General features: G+C 36.7%; 1 protein-coding gene and 1 long non-coding RNA gene across 2 annotated transcripts; both read left to right on the top strand.

The window, feature by feature from the left end:
- Positions 1-1646: 1646 nt before the first annotated feature.
- Positions 1647-4181, top strand: LOC131551341 (uncharacterized). The gene is made up of 4 exons (XR_009273732.1): positions 1647-1838; positions 2594-2754; positions 2949-3026; positions 3312-4181. It is a non-coding gene; the product is annotated as an uncharacterized LOC131551341 (long non-coding RNA).
- A 1114-nt stretch (positions 4182-5295) lies between these two features.
- Positions 5296-22411, top strand: nrap (nebulin-related anchoring protein). The gene is given in 44 exon segments (XM_058793624.1): positions 5296-5496; positions 5719-5813; positions 5991-6078; positions 7275-7379; positions 7473-7580; positions 7701-7805; positions 8506-8613; positions 8895-8999; positions 9083-9190; positions 9273-9380; positions 9480-9587; positions 10546-10662; positions 11175-11279; positions 11394-11501; positions 11743-11856; positions 12043-12141; positions 12227-12331; positions 12431-12538; positions 12614-12721; positions 12844-13041; positions 13142-13246; positions 13420-13518; positions 13599-13703; positions 13814-13921; positions 14036-14347; positions 14468-14572; positions 15360-15458; positions 15594-15698; positions 15811-15918; positions 16009-16122; positions 16209-16406; positions 16511-16615; positions 17202-17300; positions 17389-17493; positions 17661-17768; positions 17942-18253; positions 18366-18429; positions 18432-18469; positions 18874-18972; positions 19061-19165; positions 19769-19876; positions 19983-20294; positions 20542-20694; positions 21722-22411. Coding segments are annotated over 44 exon segments (5586 nt in total). The 5' UTR covers positions 5296-5424; the 3' UTR covers positions 22070-22411.
- The last annotated feature ends 983 nt before the right edge of the window (positions 22412-23394 follow it).

The raw sequence follows: 23394 nt of genomic DNA, 5'->3' as shown, positions 1-23394 counted from the left end.
GCTACATTGTTGATTAATACAACAATGTTTTCATATGTTATCATTTTTACTGTTATATTGTGTTACAATTATATAATGTTTGTTACTGGCTTATGTTAAACTATTCTTTTTTTTTTTTTTACCATAAAAGTATTTTAACATCTTGGCCTTATCTTATAGGACTATTATAGGATATAGGATATTCATATAGGACAACTTCACTGTTTTATTTTATATTTTATTTTATTTCACAAATACAGAAAGTAGCAAATTCTCATAAAACATGAATAAAATGCTATCAACTGCATTTTAAAACAAACATTATTAACAATACATTATTGCCATTAAATTGAAAAGTAAATTAAGACATTTTTTTCCCCAATGTGATGGAAAAATAATAACCAGCTTCTTTTTCCTCTGACCTTTGACCTTGAACTTTTTGTATTTTCAGAATACTATTTTTAAAAATTGATAACACCAGTGACGAGATAAAAGAACAAACATTATTATTATACACTCTAAAAAAAAAAAATGGTTCTTCAATGCTTCTTCAGCGGTTCTTTGGGGAGGTTGAGGTGCTATATAGCACCACTGCTGTACATAAAGAAGCCATTAAGCCAGCCATTAAGTTTTTTAACTGTGTTTGCACTTGGATGGGATTAATGCAGAACACAAATTCGGGTTACCATACCTGCCCACACCACATTTCATTATACTCCAAATTTTGTAATTACAGTAAATTAAACTTAATTTACTAATTGTACATCAGATTTTAATTTATTATATATATAATAAATTAAAATCTGATGTATATATATACACACACACACACACACACACACGCACACACAATATTTTTTTATTTAATGAACACACACAAAATAAAATGTCTCTGTAACTCATGTACACATACCATATAAAAGTAAAATCAGTAGAGTTAAAGCTCTGGTGTTGAATCATCCATAAGTTTTTTCCCCCTCAAATTTCAGACCCATCACCTATGTAAGTTTATTTTGACTTCCAGTACAATAGGTGGCGATAATGCTCTTAAGGAGTTATTCGCCATTAAACAAGAAGAAGGTGTTACATCCGGGACATTTACGTACTTTGCGCGCCTAAACGGGCTGAAACTTGTCACACCGTCTCCCTATGTGGTTATGTGGTTATTTTATTTATATTTTATTTTTCTCATCTAAAACGTTGTTCTAAAGTTTAAGATTTCTATTATATGTTGTGTATCTGGATTTACATTTTTGTAATGTTCAATCATTCTTAAATAAAAAAATAAAAACTTTTCGCACCGTTGCCATTTTCTTTGACCCGCGAATCGCGATGCGGAGCACACAAGGACAGAAAATACAGAGATGAAGTGTTTTATGTTATTCACACAGTATTAATTTTATAACATCACATTGTTTTAGAACAGGGGTGCCCAAACTCGGTCCTGGAGGGCCGGTGTCCTGCAGAGTTTAGCTCCAACTTGCCTCAACACACCTGCCGGGAAGTTTCTAGTAATTTATGCTGCGTTCACGCCATATCATAATTACCATAGACATCATATCACTCTATATGATATCTATGGTAATTACCGTAATTCCGAGATGATAACACGTGACGTTCAACTCGGGGCTGTTCACGTCCAACTGGGGATTATCTGTTTCTATAGCGACAGTCAACAAAATGAGCCCGCGAAAGACTGTTGAGAACAACAACAAAATAACAGTACGAACACGGTATGTTTTTTTATAGTACATTATAGTATCTATATACATGCATCTATTTTCCTCTTTTTTTTCATATTGTTTAACAAAGACTTTGCTTTGATTCACGATGCGGCTATTATCAACATGAGACCTAAAGTAAGTGTTTATTTACAATGCTTTTTGTAACATCATATTGACAAATCAAACCATTGTAAACTTATATGTCTCGTGACCAAATGTCATATATCGTGAAGCTTGTAAATTAAGTTATTTTGATGTGTCGATTTACTGGATTTGAGTGCTATTTTCGAATATGCATTTGAAATAACTCTTTACAGTGTACTCAAACTTTCTATATTGAGTGAGGAAAAAATTAAAAAAGTGATTTTTGTCACCTCATAAGATGACACATGACTTACATAAGCTACTTTTAACAAGTTTTTGTGGGTGCTTTTTTTAAGAATGTGTTTTTGTTCATCAAAAGTGAGTTATATGGGTTTGGAATTACATTTTTGAGTAGATTATTCCTCTAATGTTGTTACAGATGGTTCATGCTGGAATAACTGAAAAATCAAAAGGAAATTTGTTTGAGTATAAAATCATCAGTACACTGTCAAGTTGGATGAAACTTTTTTTTTTAATTTTTAACGACATTAACAAAGCATCTGGAGGAAACAGAGAAGCTTAGACTAAACGTAGAGCTCCTCAAAGAAAGGATGGTGCTGATAAAATGCTATCGGACAAATTTTGTGTCCAAATAGAGCACAGAGGAGACTCTCTGAGTTCCTGTGTTTCAGATTGGCCAAAATGCTCAGTACAGTAGTGTGTTAATTGCCTCCTTATTTAATTGTATGAGTTATGACTATATTTTAATACATGTCTTTCCTCCTTTGCCTTCCTCTTAACATAAGCTCCTTTCGGATCTGTGAGACCACGCCAATGTTGATGTGGACCAACAAATTCTCACACAGCTCTCTGTAATGACACGCTGAGTCCTTCAAGTTTCGTGGAGTCCCCTGAATGAGAAGTTCAGGTGCATGATTGATGACTGAAGATGGCAGAGTGAAAAAAGGTAATTAAATCATTACTGCTTAGTTTTTCCATTGTACCACTGACTGACACCCTACCTCTCTGCCTGAGATCATACCAGTCTTCTTTCCTGCATTTATCTGTCTTACACACAGTAATGGATGTAAAAAAAAATATATATATAGGTAAAAGCATCCACCATGTTCTGTTAATCTAATGAGGTTATTTTGTTCAAAGGCATACAGTTGGAAGCAGCTATTCTGCTCTTGCCTGCTCTGTTCAAGGAGGACCCCGGGGTTGCTGTTTGAAGTTGAGGTGAGCCATGAACAGTTGACTACAGTGTGTGAAACATAATCTAATCAAAGCACTACACTTATTGCACATTTTGTTATTCAGATGATTTCGATGCAAACATTAGTTTTTTGTTTGTTGGTCTACACAAACTATGCTATCAAACTGAAGAGAAATTTTGTTTGTTTGTTGTTTGTTTGTTTCAGTTCATGGCCAAAAGTATTTGAGCAGTTGTATGACAGTAGTTAAAAGTAATTTAACTCGTAAGGTTTGCCTTGCAAATAAATCCTATTATCTCCTCTCCCCCAGGGCCATTCTCAGACCAGCCCATCCCATCCCAACATCTAAGATGAAGCTTAAAGGCTGTAGGGAGGGTCATCTCGTGCAGTATGACCACATTGTGCTCACGTTGGATGGACAGTTAATCACAGAGGAGAGTGAGGACATCTCGACGGCACTGGGACTCCTCCTGTGTGTATTTTGTGTTTGGAATCCAGTATCCTAAAGCAGCGGTTCTCCGTTCCAGTCCTCGCGACCTGCCCCCACATGTTTTGCATGTCTCACTTATTTAACACACTTGATTCAGATCATGAGCTCGTTAGAAAAGAGCTCCATGAATGAACTGTGCTCTGACTGACATGGTCCCACAGTGTCCCTACACGGAACATTCATTCACAGATTTACACTACTTCCTGTCACTGTAAGTCAGTATTTTCTCTATTTCTGGGCCTCTTCCAGGTCTAGTTGCAGTTTCTATTGTTTTTTTTAAATCCTGAAGGATTTACAGAAATGTTAGTACACTGTTGACAGTGAAAGATACTGCAGTACTTCGGAGTGTACAACTTAATTTGCACATGGTTGTGTATTATTAATTTTCAGTAATTTCACTCACTCACTATTAATGTTAAAAAGACTAGATTTTCCAAATAAAGTAAAGAACTAATGTAGGCCTAAGACTGTAGGCGAAAAAGTTACCTGATTACAGGGCTACAGTGTGTGTGTGTATATATATGTGTGTGTGTGGAAACCAGGACTCTCTCTTCAAAAATGTACATATTTTAAGCTTATTGCATTATTTTGTGTGTGTATAAAACAACAACTCCCCGTATATTGTGATGTTGTGTATGTATATTCCCTGGCTTGTCAGCACTCATTTTATTTGCTGCTGAAAGAAATGAATTAAAAGGGTTTGAAAGTGGGATGTATTTTGTTTCTCAGTAATAATTTAGTACAGGATTTTTAATCTTTAAAGCCGCAATTTGGTAAGAAACGATTAGTTATCATTCATCTTTAAGTAAAAGTGTTATTTAGAAGCATATTGGCTCATCTATGGTAGTAATATATGGCACCTCTAATGGTTCTGTATAGCACAATTTGACAAATGTGCTATAAAGCTTCTTATCTTTAAGTATATGTGCCATATAGCACCAAACGAGGTGTCCCTATGATTAAAAGCCAAAGTACCACTGTTGAACACCATTTTTGAGAAAAAGTGCTATATGGCACCTCTTATGGTTCTAAATAGCACCATTTGACAAAGTGCTATATAGCACCTCTAAGAATAGGTGCTATATATAGCACCAAAAGTGGTTCCCCAATGATTACGAGCCAAAGAACCACTTTTGGTGCTATATAGCACCTTTTTTTTTTTAGAGTGTATTTTAATACTTATTTAAATTATTTACTTACTTACTTACTTATGTTTTGCTTTGCAGTAATTCATGAGATAACATTATGCATAACATGCATAACAGAAACCCTGCATAAAAGGCATCCTTCTATAATTTTATGAAATATTAAATGTTTGACTATACATCATTTTACAAATTTCTACGCAGTTATAGTTTTACATTTCAAACTATAATTGTGTAGAAATTTGTACAAATATTTTTAATGACTGAATATCAGTGTACATGATTGCCACCATATTTTGAGAATGACTGAATCATATCTAAACGTTATGTAGTATATAACAGCATGAACAAAATCTTAATTGAGAAAATGACGGAAAGTCATGACAGTGCATAGACTAGAAACTATGGCATTTCAGAACGTGTGTAACAATCCAGCCGTGACTTCATTCACCTATTTAGAGCACGTCTGAAGGCTCTGACTAATGTACTCAAAGTGAACAACACTGTGATCACAATTCAGTGACATCTCTCTCCCCTTTCAAGTAACTGACAGCTGGTCAACCAGTCAGCTGACCGGCAACAGCTAAAGAGGGGTGGAACTCTGCACCCACTGACATGTACTAGACAGGGTCTCAGTCAGAAAACAGATCTAAGTTTAACACAGGACAGAGACTGAGACACAAGCTGGGACAAGGGACCGTCTGGGACACCTTGCTTTCCAGTTCTAACTATTTGTGCAAGTTGTTTTTATTTTTCTCTTTGAGTTGCTGGCTTAATTTGTTAAAACTATGAATGTTCAAAAGTGTGCCAGGTGTGGGTTTGTGCTGTACCCAGCGGAGAAGGTCAATCTTATTGGTCAGGTAAGTCTTTACGGCATATGTCTTAAGACATATAAGATCTTACATATTAACATGACAGTACATTGATAATCATAAAGCGTCAATGTATTTTCTGGTTAAGTCTAACCATGTTGTCTATGATGTAAGAAAGACAGAATTCAGGAGAAGCAATTGTATTCAGTTATTTTTAAAATGCACATTTTCATTTTCTCACTCTGCATGTATGTCTCTTTTCTCTTTCAGAATTGGCACAAAGCATGTTTTCACTGTGAGGTCTGTAAGATGGTTCTGACTGCCAATAATTTCGTCAGCCATCAGAAAAGGCCGTACTGCCAAGTGTACGTTTTGGAGTCATTTTTTGCTTGAATATCATTTTCAGTAACAATTAAGACTCAGTGTTTTAATAAATCAGCATTATTTTCCATTGCTTCATGACTAAAGGCATGATATGTCTTACTGCATAGTTTGGCCATTAAATGTGTTAAATATTGAATTATTTCTCTTATATCTAATAGGCATAATCCAAAGAACAACACTTTCACAAGTGTTTATGAGACCCCTGTCAACATCAATGCCAAGAAGCAATCTGAAGCAGTCAGTGAGGTGAGGTTTTGTTTACGTCACAGACTTACTGTACATCTGACAAAGTACTAATAGTAAATGAACTAAGTACATCTTTTTAGTAGCTGAGGCTATAAAAAACAATAATTGTGTAAAAATTCAAGTCAAAATATTTTGGTTTTCTGTAACATTATTTGATGTAGTATTTACAAGTGTGAAGTTCTGAGATAATGCCGTTAATCTGAAGTGTTTTCATATAGAATATAATGTATATTATGTAAGGCATAATGTATAGTCAGCTGATCATTGTTAGAAAATAAACTCCTTCAAATTGACTTTTTTTTGTTGTTGTGATAATGGCCAGTTGACTGTACATTACACCACTTTAAATAGATGAATACATAGTATATATTAAGATCTGAGTTTAATTTATCTTGTTAGTTTACTTAATTCAGAGTATCTTGTTAGTTTACTCTTTGAAACTTTAAAAATAGTTTTGTTTAAATATTTAGAGCTCATAAACTGATTTGAAACACAAGTATGCAGAAACTTATAATCTGCATACTTGTGCAGTATATCAGTATAACTTTTTAGGCAGCCTGGTACTAAACTAGCGGTGCTCACTGTATTTACTGTCTGGATATTTCTAACTTATTTACAATCAGAAGTATTTAAAGAATTGAACATAGGTTATTTTGCTCCTATATTATATGAGCTGGGTTAAAGGTCTGTTTTTAGGAGAGCTCAAAGGCCTTGGTGACTCTACAGGTTTGGAATGAGAACTGCATCTCTCCAGTTATTTCTGTGGTGTGACATGATACTCTTCTCTGGCCTTCTTTATGTATTTGCTGTTTAAATTTATACCACATGAACATGGCCCACCTCTCTTCCTTTCTTGCTTCCTTTCCCTCTATCTCCTTCTCTGAATCTGTCTCTGTGGGATCCCAGCTGCCCTTGTCTGTCAGTGGTCTCTAGAGCGGCCTTCGTGCAGACTGACAGAATGCAGACCACCATACTTGTATTTCACATGTATAATTTCATTTCTTCCCTGAAAAAATACATAAAGACATTGTGGAAAAATAGCACTACTAGCATCACTGAATATGACTTTTTACAGTATGTGACATTCCATCATTCTTCATACATCAGGAATTACAATCATTACCGCATTGTAATTTATTATTGTGCTGATAGGAAGCACACTAACATTTCTCTCCTTATATCTCTCTGGTTTTTAGAATAAATATAGAGAAGAAGGGGAGCGTTTCATGTCCACGTTCCACTATGACATGAGATCAAAAGAAATCGAGCAAGCTCGTAAGGCCAGCCTGCTTGCCAGTCAGGTGAGTAGTCAAAGGAAATAGTACCAGAAATCCATTATGTTTAGCGGTTGTTGTTGTTTTTAACGTGTGACCATTTTTTAATCTTTCTAAAAGCAGCAAGGTTACCAAACTGAATTTGTGGGCCAACAGTCATTTTACTCGGGCAGCGTTACCAGCCAGGAAATTGTACGTGTGACCCAGGCCCAGAAGACCATTAGTGACGTGAGTTATCAGATTCAGACTCAACGGGCAAATGAAAAATGAGGCTCTTGCATTTTTGCTGCACCTATAATTGGATAAATTATGATGATGTATTACAAAGAGTGGTAATTTGGGATGCAGGTGGAATATAAACGAGGCCATGAAGCACGTGTGACGCAGTTTACCTCCGTAGCCGACACACCTGAGATGTTACATGCCAAGACTGGAGTCTCATTGGCCAGTGATGTAAGGATACATTTCCAAAGTGACCTTTTAGACTGAAATCACATACATGGTTTTAAAAATCCAAGAATCTTTATTCTTCTGGTATTGTAATCTCCCATAGAAAACTGTGGAAGTAGCAAATTCTTATAAGGTGTCATATATTTAATAACTGTCGATCACAAGTAATTATTTTATATTATAGTATAATTCTATATATTAAGTATAGTAAATGTAACATTTTATTATATTATTTTAAAACATAACATTATAGTAATAAGCTTTAGTGTGAAGGCTGAACGTATCGATATCGCTTTGTCCCGTTGTGTGACACTTCCTCAAGATTTTGTGGTTAATTTTCTCACAATTTTCATACACTGGCCACTGAAGCTAAATACGGAAGCCATACCTCCTATTTTTCCACAGACATGTCCTGTCTGGGATTCCTAAATTGCCTAAAATGTCCGGGTTTTGGCTTTGTTTTCCTATTGTTTTCATCCTTGCTGAAGGTAATGACTGAAAAGTAGTTTGACCAGTAGTGTGCAAGCAACCAATCATGACCAAAAGCCAATTCCCGGACATTTTAGGCAATTACAAATTCCCAGCTATAGGGCCGTCCAGGACGTATGGTCACAGAGTCATCTGGAGGCCTTCCTCTAAATGCCTGTTTATGTTATTAGTCATTGCACAATTCTTTTCTGTGATGTTATATGTTCATTCAAAGGTGAAATACACAGAAGAATATGAGCAGTCTAAAGGAAAGGGCAGTTTTCCAGCTATGATCACGCCAGGATATGAAATGACAAAGAAAGCCAATACACTGGCTAGCAATGTAAGTAAAGTTTAGGTTGCAAAAAGTCCAGTTGAAGAAATTTTCATCTAAAATTAGCATTTTTATCAGGCTCCTATATTTATGTTCAGTTATTTCGCTTTAATTGCATAGAAAAGGACCTATATATTGCCGTTAGAGTAAAAATGACTGAATCTAAACATAGGAGCCTGCTAAAAATTCTCATTTTAGATGAAAATTTCAGATGGCACTTAGAGGCTTTTGCATCTGAACTCTTCAGTTTATTTCTCAAAAAGTTGATTATTCCTTTCTTTTTTATTCAGGTTGAGTATAAAAAAGGCCACGAAGAACGAGTGTCAAAATACACAGCTGTGACGGATACTCCTGATGTGCTTCTAGCTAAAAATCAGGGGAAGATTGTCAGTGATGTAAGTGAATAGAATCTTGAAAATTCTTTGTGGCCGAATAATATCTATATGTCTTAATTTGGCATCTCCTTCTATAAAAACAGTATGTCTACACTGAGGAATATGAACAGCAGAGGGGCAAAGGCAGTTTTCCTGCCCACTTCACTCCCGGATACCAGGTGGCTAAAAAAGCAGGCGAGATGGCCAGCAAAGTAAGTGTCCAAATGTGTAAATTACATGTGAATGTCAGCTGCATGTGCATGCCAGTTGTAATCTAGTGTTGTTTTTGTGCAGGTGAAATATCAACAGAAATACGAGCAGGAGATTAAGGGCAAGGCCAGCACTGATGCCGGTTCTGCAGAGTTTGCTTTGGCCAAAGAGAATGCAGAACACTTCAGTCAGGTGACACAGTGTTCTTTTGCACATTCAATGCCTGTGCTTTACATCCTATGTGGTTACATCCTCACATGTGGTTATACTGAATGTCTCTAATTCCTTTAGCATGCCTATACTGAGGAATATGAACAGCAAAAGGGCAAGGGCAGCTTCCCTGCTATGATTACCCCTGGATACCAGATGGCCAAAAAAGCCCATGATATGGCCAGTGATGTGAGTATCAGTGCATCATCACTGCTGAAGTCATCTGTCATTTTAGATGTTCCACTTTTTACAGTAAGAATTACACCAGTTCTGTCCCAGTCAGGGTTCAGGGTTATTACAGTTAACTAAAACCTAAACTAAAACCATAAAACATTTTTGTTACTTGAAATACTGAAATAAAATATAAAAAACTTATCAGCTAATTAACAAAGCAACATTTCCATTTTCATTTTGTTTAACCTGATGTACTAAAATAACTAAAATTTAAATAAAAATTAATAAAAAAAAAATACATAGACTTTTATAGACCACAAAAACTGATAAAAATGGCAAAAACACTAAACAAAATTACTAAAATTGTAATTAAAATTAACATGAAAGCAGAAACTATAAAAATAAAATGTCAATTCTAAATATTACCAAAAACTACAATAGTATCTCAATGATATTAAAATAACATTGTCAGACTTATTACCATTAACTAAAAATAAAAGTATTAATAGCATATTTGCTAACTGAATTTATTCAAATAAATTAGAATTATTAGATAAAATATATAATTTTTTAAAATAAAAATTAAAACTAAATAAGTACTAAAAATTAAACTAAAATTAAAATGAGAACTAAAAATAGAAAAATACAAACTAATCCAAAATATAAATAAAAACTATAATAGCATATAAATAATCCCAGTTAATGTTTTCTCACCTTGGCCTGTCATCACTAAGTGGAATATGTATATTTTCTCCAATGACTCCCACCGAGAATCCAGTGCTGTCACTCTAGAGGCATCAAAAGGACATATTTAGACACACTGACTGTCTAAATGACTGATTGTGTATATTCTCTCATGTCACAGGAATTCATCCTGACAGATCAGGCATCCTGCACAGTAGATTGAGCTCTTTCTGGTATTGTTGTGTTTAAACACCTTTCTCATCCCCCTCTCTCCATGTTTAACCTGAAGCTGAAATATAAGAAGGATTTGAACAAGATGAAGGGATCTTCTGCATACCACACTCTAAAAACTGACGACAACTTGACTCTGAAGTGTGCACAGAAAATCAACAAGCTTGTGAGCGAGGTGAGCGATTTATGCCCTTGGTCCATTGCCTATGTCAGGTGCTGAAGAGCAGATGGATGGCATATTCACTTTTGCTCATTAAACATATTTAGAAACAGCATTGATTAGTTAGCTGAAGATTTGTAACTTGGCTTACTGAGTGCATTTTGGGATGCACACGTGCAAGAAGACAAAGAGAGGATCAGTGAACTCATCTGTCAGTGGCTCAGCCAGACATAACGTCTCCACACCTGCATTCTCCACATCCCATGAGCCCAGCCACCCACAGACATAAACAAAGACAACACACAAACCCAGGGGCCACATCATCATTCTATTTTCACCCTCTCACATGCCACAGTGTATACCTAATGATGCCATAAACAATACCACATCCTCATCCTACCCTGATTTACAAGCAAATGTCAAAAGGGCATATGGTTGCAGTGCATGAAGTTCACCACAAGTGATAGAGACTTAAAATTCCACAACCTCATTGCACTACGTGACACAGACATCCTCCCGTCATACAGGTTGAATACAAGAAGGACCTTGAGACCACCAAAGGCCACAGCATCAACTACTGCGAGACGCCACAGTTCAAGAATGTGTCAAAAATCGCCAAGTTTACCAGTGATGTGAGCGCCTGATCAGTGATATGCAAAGAATGACAGCATATTCTATATTTAAGGTGTTGCTGTGCTGGGCACTTGTGTGCAGTCATATGCAAGCTCATTCATTTGTGATTGCAGAATAAATACAGGGAGAATTACACCAATCACATGAAGGGGCACTATGAGGGCGGTGGCATTGATAAGAAGACCATGCATGCCATGAACGTCAGAAAGCTTGCCAGTGATGTAAGATGAAAGCCATTTTCTGAACATATTATCTCTCATATGTAGTCTTTAATTGCATTAAATTTGTATAAATTCATACTGTAATAGAATTAGTAAAAGTAAACTACGGAGCATTGTCCAATTTTGAAATAAGAAATTGTAGTAAATACTAAAATATTTTAGATACATTACTCAATTTTATATATATATATATATATATATATAGGGTGTTTACATATTCTCTAATACCATTTGATTTCAGATTGCCTACAAATCAGAATATGAGCAGGAGAAGCATGATCAGAGTGAGTACAACTATCCAGCCACCATCACTCCATCCTATCAGTCACAGAAGAAACTGGAGCCACTCAAAGATGTAAGTCTGTACTTCTTCTTGTGGCTATAAACTTAAGTTTCATGGCTATTCTGCTTAGAACTTGTCTATGAGTAACTGTGCCATCCTGACAGCTTGTAAAGTGCTGCCTTAGCCTTATAAATGAGCTTCACGCTTGTAAACATGCAGGCTAATTTAAATGGATGTCCTTTTTTTTTTCCCACACAGAAAAACTACAGACAGCATATCGACAAGCTGAAATTCAGCCAGGTTACAGACACTCCTGAAATCATGCAAGCCAGAATCAATGCCCATCAGCTCAGCAATGTAAGCATAATTTGTCCTTGTCAATGAGTGTTTAAGTGAATTTAATGCAATATAGCTAAGCCTCACATATAACCTTTCATTCAAGCTAAACTATAAAGCCAACTATGAGAAGACAAAGACGCAGTACACATCATCTCAAGATACACCAGAATTTAAAAAGGCCAAAGCCAATGCAGAGCTCTCCAGTGATGTAAGCCTATACTCACATTCCAGAGCTCTGCCACATTGTTTGTCATCCTTATGTATAGTTCACAGGTGTTGATTGTGTTGTCTTCCTGCACGTTCACAGATCAAATACAAAGAGAACTGGGAGAAGAACAAATCCAAAGCATGTGATATCGGCCTGGACACACTGACACTCAAAGCTGCCAAAGCCTCTGGAGACCTGGCTAGTGATGTAAGAATCAAAATGTTCAATGTTAAACGTCATTTAAAATTTCCTTGGGTTGATTTGATTTATTGGGCTGTACAGATCAAGTATAAGGAAGCATATACAAAGAACAAAGACAAAGCCATTGGAATGGATGTGAGTGACTCCAAAACAATGCACTCGCTTCAGGTGGCCAAGCTTAGCAGTCAGGTAAGCCTGAGTACCCAAAGTCAGGTTAAGTTAAACAAAAGTATATTTTCCAAGTATTAAGAGTGTGCTATCTCAGATTATTCAGGCTAAACAAATAATCCAATCAAATTTCTTTTCTCTAGGTCGCTTATAAAAAGGATTCTAAGGAGACTCAGTCCAAGTGCCACCTGCCTCTAGACATGGTGAATCTGAGTCATGCTAAGAAGGCTCAGGCCCTGGCCAGTGATTTGGATTACAGGAAGAAGTTACACGATTATACCGTCCTGCCTGATGACATGAAAGTGCAGCAAGCTAAGAAAGCCTACCAACTGCAGAGTGATGTAAGAAGATGAAACCATGTCTATTTGCAAGACCAGAGTAGAATGATACACATACTGTACTTTATGCATGCTATATGGATATTTGATTCGGCTTTTTTAGAACCAGTACCGATCAGACCTGACCTGGATGAAAGGAGTCGGATGGGAGGCTGATGGCTGCCTGGATGTAGAACAAGCCAAGAAAGCAGGAGAACAAGTCAGTGAGGTTGGTCACTGCGAAATTTTGATTCCCTCCTCATTAGACTCGCATATCTGGTCACCAGCATTTTCATAAGCTTCTTAACTAGCTTTGCCACCAAGATTTATTTGGTCTTCACCAGGAGACAGTGCTGGACTTCACACGTTTACTCTAACTGTGCATTTTCCACCTCTATACAGAAAAAGTACCGCCAGAAGGTGGACGGTGTGAAATTCACACAAGTGGCAAACACTCCTTCCATCATACATGCTAAGAAGAGTCAGGAGCTGCAAAGTGGGGTAAGATATGATCCATCCGATTGGATATTTCTCTCCTCAGTGGATGTTTCTGGGATTGATTGGCCTTTTCTTGTACTCAGCTGGCATACAAAGCGGGCACTGAACAGACAATGCACCAGTACACTATAAGCAAAGATGAGCCTCTCTTCAAGCAAGCCAAAGCTAATGCAGAGCTTCTCAGTAAGGTATGAACTGTATCACTTGAACCTATTGCTTATTTTGCACCAATAACCTACACACGAACTAACAACCCACTGTCTGTTTTTAATCAACACATTAAACTGGTGATTTTCAGAAAACATATAATAGTAGTTGGGAGGAGCAGAGGGAGAAGGGTTTTGAGCTAGGCTTGGATTCACTTTCAATTCTCGCCGCCAAAACAACAAGAGATCTCGCCAGTGATGTGAGTGACCAAACACCATACTGATGCACATGACTCACAAATAGACACTCAAGGGAAGCTCAGGTATTGTGATTAATAATCTAATGTAACTTTCCTGATATTCCATATATTTAGGTGAAGTACAAGCAAGAATATGAGATGACAAAAGGGAAGATGATTGGCGTGAAGACTGTGTCAGGTGATTCTCAGATGGCCCATTCAGCCAAGGCTACCAAACTCCAGAGTGAACTCAATTACAAGAAAGAGTATGAGGATTCCAAGACCAAATACAGTGCCTCACTCGATATGATGAACCTCACCCATGCCAAGAAAGCTCAGGAACTGGCCACTGAGAAAAACTACAAAACCTTCTTACACGAGTACACCATCTTGCCCACTGATATGAAGGTTGAATGGGCGAAGAAAGCCTATGGCCTACAGAGTGATGTAAGAGTTATCCCAGCATTCGGTTTAATGACTTGTAAAGCCAAAACAGGCACAAATGCATACTGCATACAACATGCATACTGTTTGTAATTATGCATCAAAATGTTGTTTTCTTCACAGAAAAAGTATCGCTCTGACCTGAACTGGATGAAAGGGGTGGGATGGGAAACCACCGGATCCCTTGATGTACAGCAGGCCAGAAAAGCTACAGATTTAGCCAGTGAGGTACAGATTGACCTGAACATGACCAACCATACACACTTAATGTCATAGTTTTTTATCTAACAAGTTCTAAAATCAACTAACTTGAGGAGTCACCAGATTTCTAGGTCATCAGCAGGACCCTCTGAAAATGAAATGTGCTTAACCACTAGAAGAGCAGTTATGTAATTAGATATGTAATGCTTGCATAGCAAATAGCTGAAGTGATAGGTTATATTTAGCAGGGGAAGGAATAGGAAAGAACTATTTCCTCAATTCATCAGTACCTTTTATAGTTTATTAAGAATCCTTGTCCCAGCAAACATCAGAAAACATTTTCAACTAATAATCATTTGTAGGTTATTATGCCTTCAGAAATCTGACATTCCTGGCTAAAAGAATATAAGCATATGTTTTGTTATTTAATATACTAATTTACTAAATTTTTTATATAAATGTAAACTTGGAGATAAACAGAATGTTTAAAATTTAAAAAAAAAATAAAAACAGAGACACTTTGCGACATTGAATGCTGCTTTTAGGATAGAAGCCATGACTATTATTAGATGCACTTTACTTTGAGTATAGATGTTAAACTCAGCTAAAATAGAGAAGCACATGCCTGGGGTTAGCATTTCCAATTACGTTGTCTGTTTAAAGGTATTGTGAAATGATTGAACCATATCGTCCTTGAAATAAAAGACCTTGGGGGCCGTACACCCAAGAGATTGTTCTGTAAATTCAAAACACATTACATCTCCCAGCACTGACAGCTGATATAAATCTTTGCCATGTGTTGTGTTTGTTCCAGAAAAAATACAGACAGAATGTAAGTGCTCTGAAGTTTACCAGCGTGGAGGATACACCAGAGATGGTCCAGGCCAAAATCAGCAGCAAACTGGTTCTTGATGTATGTCTTCATTTGATATATGCATTAATTATTCTCTATGTGAATCTATGCATTGAATTTGGGGACAACTGGTAAAAGAGATTGGAATTTCTTCATGTATGTGATTGTGAACGTGAGATATCTTCATGTTGACAGAGATTATACAGAGAAAAAGGGGAGAATGAAATGCACAAGTACACACTGACTGGAGATCTTCCAGAGCATGTGCAGGCTAAGATCAATGCCATGAACCTCAGTGAGGTGAGAATCCATTACAAACACTGCTGTTCCTGTTTCAGAAACTATTAAACACATGCACAAACAATTGAATTTCCACATTAAACTGCTAAAAGTAGAATTCTTTTCTATATAGTCACACTACAAAGAGTCCTGGAGAAAGATTAAAGATGGTGGCTACAAGTTGCGCTTGGATGCTATTCCATTCCAAGCAGCCAAATCGTCTACAGACATCCTCAGTGATGTGAGTATTTTGTACACAATAGAACTCAATAGATGAACTAATTTTATTTTGGTTATCTGTCTGTCTAACTGTATAAATTTTTGCCTCCAGCAAAAATACAAGGCACAGTTTGAGAAGGCAAAAGGGAAGATGATTGGGCTAAAGGGACTACAGGATGACATAAACATTGCTCACTCTGTTCATGCCACAGATATACAGAGTGATGTGAGTAAGGCTACAGCATTTGGAGTACCACAAATACAGTTTGAAAGGTCATGCTCAAGTGATTGATCACCTTTCTATTTCCTTAGCTCAAATACAAAAAGGACTCTTCTAAGGCGCACTCTCAGTTCCATCTACCAATGGATATGTTGGATGTGCTCCATGCTAAGAAGGCTCAGTCTCTGGTCAGCGATCAGGACTATAGACTTACATTGCACAAGTATACAACACTACCTGATGACCTCAAAGTGCAGGCTGCCAAGAGAGCATACGAACTACAGAGTGAGGTAATGGATCATTCAATACTTGCACTACTATTACTAATACTCATTGTTCACAGAATGTCTCTTGAATGTTGAATTCTCTTGAACATATTTTATTTATGCAACAGAAAATCTACCGCTCTGATCTGAACTACCTTCGTGGTGCGGCCTGGATTGCCACTGGTGCCCTACAGATTGAGGGATCCAAACGGGCCACAGATCTAATCAGCGAGGTATGAATGCCTATCTAAATATTAACACATTAATCCAGCATTTTCATCTGCATTACTGTTCAAAAATTTGGGTTTGGTAAGATTAAAAAAAAAAAAATACAAATTTAGCAAGGATGCATTATATTAAAGGATGCACAACAGTAAAGACTTTTACATTGTTGCAAAACATTTATATTTCAAATAAATGCTGTTCTTTTGAGCTTTCTATTAGTCAGAGAATACTGAAAGAAAATGTATCAAGGTTTTCACAAAATATCAAGTAGCACAACTATTTTTAACATTGATAATATTAAGAAATGTTTTTAAGGACCAGCAGCATATTCAAATTATTTCTGAAGGATAATGTGACACTGGAGACCAGAGTAATGGCATCACAATAATAAATTACATTTCAAAATATTAAAATAGTAAACAGTTATTTTAAATTGCAAAAATATTTCACAATATTTTAGTACTTTTGATCAAATAAATGCAGGCTTGGTGAGCATAAAAGACTTACAGACTCCAAACTTTTGAATGTTAGTGTGTATTTAAAATTTGCTTCATATATGTATTTATTATACTGTATGTTTCTTTTGCCTAACAGAAAAAGTATCGCCAGCAGCCCTACTCATTCAAACACACTTCCGTCACGGATTCTCCAGATCTTGTGCATGCTAAGGCCAGTAACAAGATCACTAATGAGGTAGGAGAACATTCCCAATATTGTTTCTGTGTTTTGTGATTTCCAGCGAAACAGGGATTATAATGTCTTGTGGTCTGATGCTATTTAGCGCTTGTACAAAGAAAAGGGAGAGAACTTCAGGCACAACTACACCATTACTGCCGAGAGACCTGAAATCACCCAGGCCAAGATTAACGCTGCTAACTTCAGTGATGTAAGATGAACCTCCCAAGTCTATTTTAGTGTTTATGGATATTGCTAAATCATTTTAAACTTGATAGCTCATTTCAAAAATATTCTAAAGAAGAAGCTATTAAAATGAACCTGCACGCAAGACGCTAGAGAAAAAAAAAAGTTTCAACATTACCCATTATGTTTCAGGTTAAATACAAGGAGTCATGGCATACGCTCAGAGCTCAGGGTTATAAACTCACCATGAAGGATATCCCCTTCCAGGCTGCCAAAGCCTCCACCAGCATTGCTAGTGATGTAAGAATACCCTCTCTAAATTTACACACATACACATCTATGGTCAAAAACAGCTGTGATAAACTCATGCATTAATATACATAAGCAATCATGCTGCTAACTTTGTGGTGACCAACAGTTCCTGCGTGTGCACTAACATCCAGTTCGCATGTTCACCTCCTTTGCCCTGGTAGGTCCAGTACAAGCACAACCATGTTTTGGAGAAGGGCAAGCACATCGGATCTCGCAGTGTTCATGAAGACTCGCATTTAATGCACTGCTTAGAGATGGGTCGTCTGCACAGTGACCAGCGTTATCGCAAAGACGCAGCATCTGTTAGTGGCCAGTACCAGCTGCCTCTAGACATGGTGAACCTGGTTCATGCCAAGAAAGCCCAGGCTTTAGCCAGCGACCAGGATTACAAGACTCACATACACTCTTACACAGTCCTACCTGATGATATAAAGGTACAATGGGCCAAAAAGGCATATGACCTGCAGAGCCAGGTGAGAAAAATAACAAAAGATGAACAAGATGGTTGATCTTAATCTTGAATTTTGGTTTCATAGAAGAGTGACAAGGCAAACACTATAATCTTGTCGTCTTTATCTTTCAAAGAATGTATACAAAGCAGATCTGAACTTCATGAAGGGAGTGGCCTGGGACTCAGTAGGTGCACCCCAGCTGAGTCTGCAAAGAAAGCTGGAGAGCTCATTAGTGATGTAAGTCACACTGAGTCTGTCAAGCTCATGGTCTTATTGTGAATGATTCATCCATGCACATTATTCCGAAATGTAAAAGGCCTCTGTAACCAAAAATCAACCAACTTCACTTTTATGCTGACATCAGTTACGGCAGACATCACAGGCTATTGGATAATGCTAACAAAAGCAGAATTGCTATTTAGCTTTTTTAGATCTGGATCCATTCTGATATGGAATGCCCATTTTTTACACTCCAAGTAATTACCAATGGATAACATACCATGTTTCACTCATATTAGTAAAGTAAACACTGTGTGGTTTCATGTTTATAGTCGTAATTTTTCTAGCATGCTGTAATAAAATCATACCACATAAAGCCATGGTTAATAATGAATGCTTTTCTTCACTGTTACCTTCTGTAGAAGAAGTATCGTCAACATCCTGACAGTCTGAAGTTCACTCAAGTTGCTGATTCACCTGATATCATCCACGCAAAGAACAGCTACATGCAGTGTAGTGAGGTAAACTTCATCCAGCATTCTTATACCAGTTTGTGCTGCCAGTAGCTGTTTTGGGTGAGTGAATAACAAAAGTTTTATCCTGTTTCAGAGAATGTATAAATCTGGAGACTCTGGCTCTATGCACAAGTTCACATTACACCCTGATCATCCTGACTTCATCAGAGCAAAGATCAACGCTCAGCAAATTAGCGATGTAAGCCAGCTGTTGATTGGTACTCTTGCAAGATGTATTTAATGTTTATGAAAGAAGTGTCTTTATAAAGCCTTAACTCATAATGGCTACATTTATTTGATCAAAAATACAATAAAAACAGTAATATTGTGAAATATTATTACAATTTAAAATAACTGTTTTCAATTTTAATACATTTTAAAATATCATTTATTTTTTTGATGGCAGAGCTGAATTTTCAGAAGCTATTACTCCAGTTTTGTGCCACATGATCCTTCAGAAATCCAAAAAAAAAAAATATTATGAAGTAAAATGGAAAAAATTATGTTTTTCACCATTGATGATAATAAATGTTTCTTGAACATTTGAGCACCAACTCAGCATATTAGACTGCTTTTTGAAGGATCATGTGGCACTGAAGACTGGAGAAATGGCTGCTGAAAATGTGCCAAGCTTTGCTAATAAATTACATTTATAAATATATTCAAATAGAAAACAGTTTTTTAACATTTTTAAGAGATTTCTTTCAAAAACATCAAAAAAACATTAAAGATTCCAAACGTTTGAATGGTAGCGTACATCCTTTAACATTGTCTATGTCCCTTTTTTGCTTCCATTTTGCAGAAAGTGTATAAAAAATCAGGTGAGCAGGTAAAGTCTGCAGGTTACGACCTCAGATTAGATGCCATTCCCTTCCAGACAGCCAAGGCCTCTAGAGAAATTGCTAGTGATGTAAGTCAAAATCAAAATATTTAATTGCCAAACTGTGAACTATTTTCTTAAATAAAACCCAGCTTTAGAATTGTAATTTAATATATGTTGTACCGTTCCTTCTCAGTTCCGCTACAAGGAGGCATTTGTCAAAGGGAAAGGCCAGCAGGTGGGCCTCCTTAGCGTTGAGGATGACCCCAAGATCAGACACTCACTGGCTGTAGGGAAGCTCCAGAGCAACAACGAGTACAAGAAACAGTTCCAGGAGACACGCTCTCAGTTTAAGATCCATGGCGACCAGCCTGAGTTCCTGCATGCTAAGAAGAGCCAGGCTCAGCTCAGCAACCTCAACTATCGCCAGCATCTTCATGACTACACCTGTGATGCTAATCAGCTCAATGTCAAACACGCTAAACAAGCCTACCAGCTGCAGAGCGATGTGAGAACTGGTTTTGGGATTATTCAACGATTTATGATGAACTGTAATGATAGCGTTGTATGCTAATGTCTCTGATGAATGGCGAATGAGTGGCAAATACTTTGCCATTTGCATGTGAAAATATGACATTGCAGTGACTTGGTGACACTTGGTGATATGCACCCAAAAAAAGAAATTGTTTGCTTGTTGTTACTTATTGTTTTCCTCATGTAGCATGGTTTAATGGTCCTGACCTCTGTGGTTGCAGGTGAACTACAAATCCGATTTGAACTGGATTAAAGGTGTGGGCTGGACCCCACCAGGCTCTCATAAGGCAGAAATGGCCCGTCGTGCAGCAGAACTGGGCCTTGCTGAAGGAGTAACCACTGACGAGGCTATCGCCAAGTATCAGCAGCTAATGGTGAGACACAACTCTGCATCACAGTCTTATACATTAGCTCAGTATATGTAAATATGACTTATTTGCTCTGTTCCATAACCTAGTTAGCTGCCTTGTTTGCATACAGAAAGCAAACTAACCATCATGGAACTCTACTTCAGCAACTCCACAAGTTACACAAACAGCACTGTTGATGTGACTCACAACTGATTTCAGTAGAGTTTGGTGTTTTCATCTACAGTAGATACAATACTCTAATAATCATAAAAATACATAACATACACAAATATTGGATATATATATTACATTTAATTAAACTGAACACTTTTTTATTGATACTTTTAGTATTTAATGAAATTTAAAGTTGCAATGAAATGCAGCCTAAGTACCGACTGATCTTTTCTTCCATATTGTGATGTACATCGGAGTGTAAAAGTCTAATTATAACATTTTCATTATGAGGTAAAAAAGGTTAAAAATTAAACATACATGGATTAGTTGTTCACAATACGATGTATAACCAGTGTTATTTTAGTATTATTTTATATACTATAATTTTGTAGTAAAAACTATAGTTTCATATATTTTGATTTAGTTTTTAATTTTGTATTTTCAGTTTTCATTTCAAATTTAGTAAAAAAAATATAGTTGTTTGTAATTTTTCTTCTTAGGTTGAACAACATTTCACACCAACTTTAAAAGTTTCTTTTTAAATGTGATTTCTCTTACCTCATTAATCATCCTCGTTTTTTTGTTTGTTTGTTTGTTTTTTCTTCACTGAGCTTGTCAGTGTTTTATGTGATTGCCTTTCCCTTTAAGAACATGCCATGTTGCTTCAGAAGTTGACTAAAACAAGGTATCTTATAAGGCATATTAAGTTGGCTATGGCCTTTGAGTCAGGAGTGTGCCTTCAAATGCTGCCTCAGTATGCAGCGCACTAGGTTTTGGAACAGAGCAATTGTCATACTTTTGACATTTTTACCACATTACCAAATTGCCTATATTTTCTCTCCCCCATAATGCAGTTCATCATTTTCTTCTGTTTCAGATGCTTCAGAGACAGCAGGAGTTCCAGGAGCAACAGCAATCCACCACCGAGCAGACGGAGACCACAAAGGAGTTCCAGCAGCCAGGCGTCAATCCTGATGCTATGGAGATCCTCCACGTCAAAAGGAAGAAGACGATTCACACCACATTCAAGCAGGCCAAGACCACAAAATCCATCACGTCACAGTCTGTTGCTTCCCACTCAACCACAAGTCAGTCTATCACCAACCAGTCCACCAAGAAACAATCCATTATGAGCCAGTCTCATGCTGATGAATCCACCACAAGACAAATGAGTGAAAACCGGGCCATCACAGATCAAGCTGCTGCGAAGTCAGGAACAATGTAATCTGCCTGTCTTCCTTACTTTTGTTTTTTAAAATTTAATTTATGAACATCATGTAGATCCTGGTGTTCTTTGGCTGTGTTTTTGATTGATCCATGAATGAAGGATATTTAAGATGAAAGACATATGTGAAAAATGAATGTGAAGAAGGTTATAAGTGAAAAGTGAACATGAAGATGGATAAAGTAAGTTCAGACAGTAAAGGATGGTTGGTTTTCATTTTATTATGGTTTAATGAATGTGGTTATAGTTACGGGAAGACATCAAACAAAGCTACAAATATGGACAGAGTATGAGCATGATTTTGAAGACGTGCAATTTTATTATTACAGTAGATATGGAATATTTTTTCTTTTTTATTTGCTGGAAATATATATTGCTGGATTACATTTATAACATTTCATTTGTCCCTCTGGTGGATTTGACAGTTTTCTCTGGTGGTTCTGAAATTGTTTTATTAAAGTTACTGGATGTAATGTATGCCTATCAAGCTGCACTTTGTGAGAAAGTACTGCAACTCTGCTAGCAGAGTTTAATAGCTGAACTGTAAGTAAATGTGTGAATTATGACATATGATAATAAAAGCTCTTTTATGTCCTTCATAAAACATCTTACCTAACTCGTCTCACTGAACTTGAGCACTAGAGGGCAGTCACAGACAGTTTTATTGTGTAAAGTCAATAGTTTCTTGTAATAAATTTGATAGATAGATAGATAAATAGATAGATGATTGATTGATCGATAGATGGATAAGTGGATGGATGGATGGATGACTGTAAAAGCTGTAAAATAACAGTATTCCTTCCAGCAGGGCCTCACTATTGCTGGAACATAATGAAAATCAGTTTAAAGAAATAAATCATGTTTATTTTCTTGCTTTTCCAATGCAAGTGTTGACCCATAATGCCTAAAGCAGAGGTGCTGAACAACTGTTGTGAAGGAACTGGTGATGGTCAACCCATAGGGACACTTGCGAAGGCTGATGCGAGTTCACAGCTGAGTTCTGAGCCCTGGGCTTTTGGAATTGGTTACGGGAATCTAGGTGGAAAAACTTTTTCAAGAGAAAAAAATAGGTCTCGTTATTTCCATTGCATATTAGCATATAGAATAAAAAGAGTTTTCTGGTTAATGCATGATGCATGTATATTTTACCTTCAAGCTGTATTACAGTGATCATTAGGATTAGAACAGCTGGGTTTTCTAAATACATTTCTAACAGTTATTCTTCAAGAGCGGTGATAGGATAAACACACAGGATGACTAATTATGACAATTTTTTTGCAATTAATGCACATTTTGCACACATATAAAAGTATGACAGTAAAAGT

This window comes from Onychostoma macrolepis, chromosome 12 (assembly GCF_012432095.1).
Source record: "Onychostoma macrolepis isolate SWU-2019 chromosome 12, ASM1243209v1, whole genome shotgun sequence".
NCBI lineage: Eukaryota > Metazoa > Chordata > Actinopteri > Cypriniformes > Cyprinidae > Onychostoma > Onychostoma macrolepis.
The sequence above is the reverse complement of the archived record's forward strand: the minus strand, read 5'-3'. Positions and strand labels throughout refer to the sequence as shown.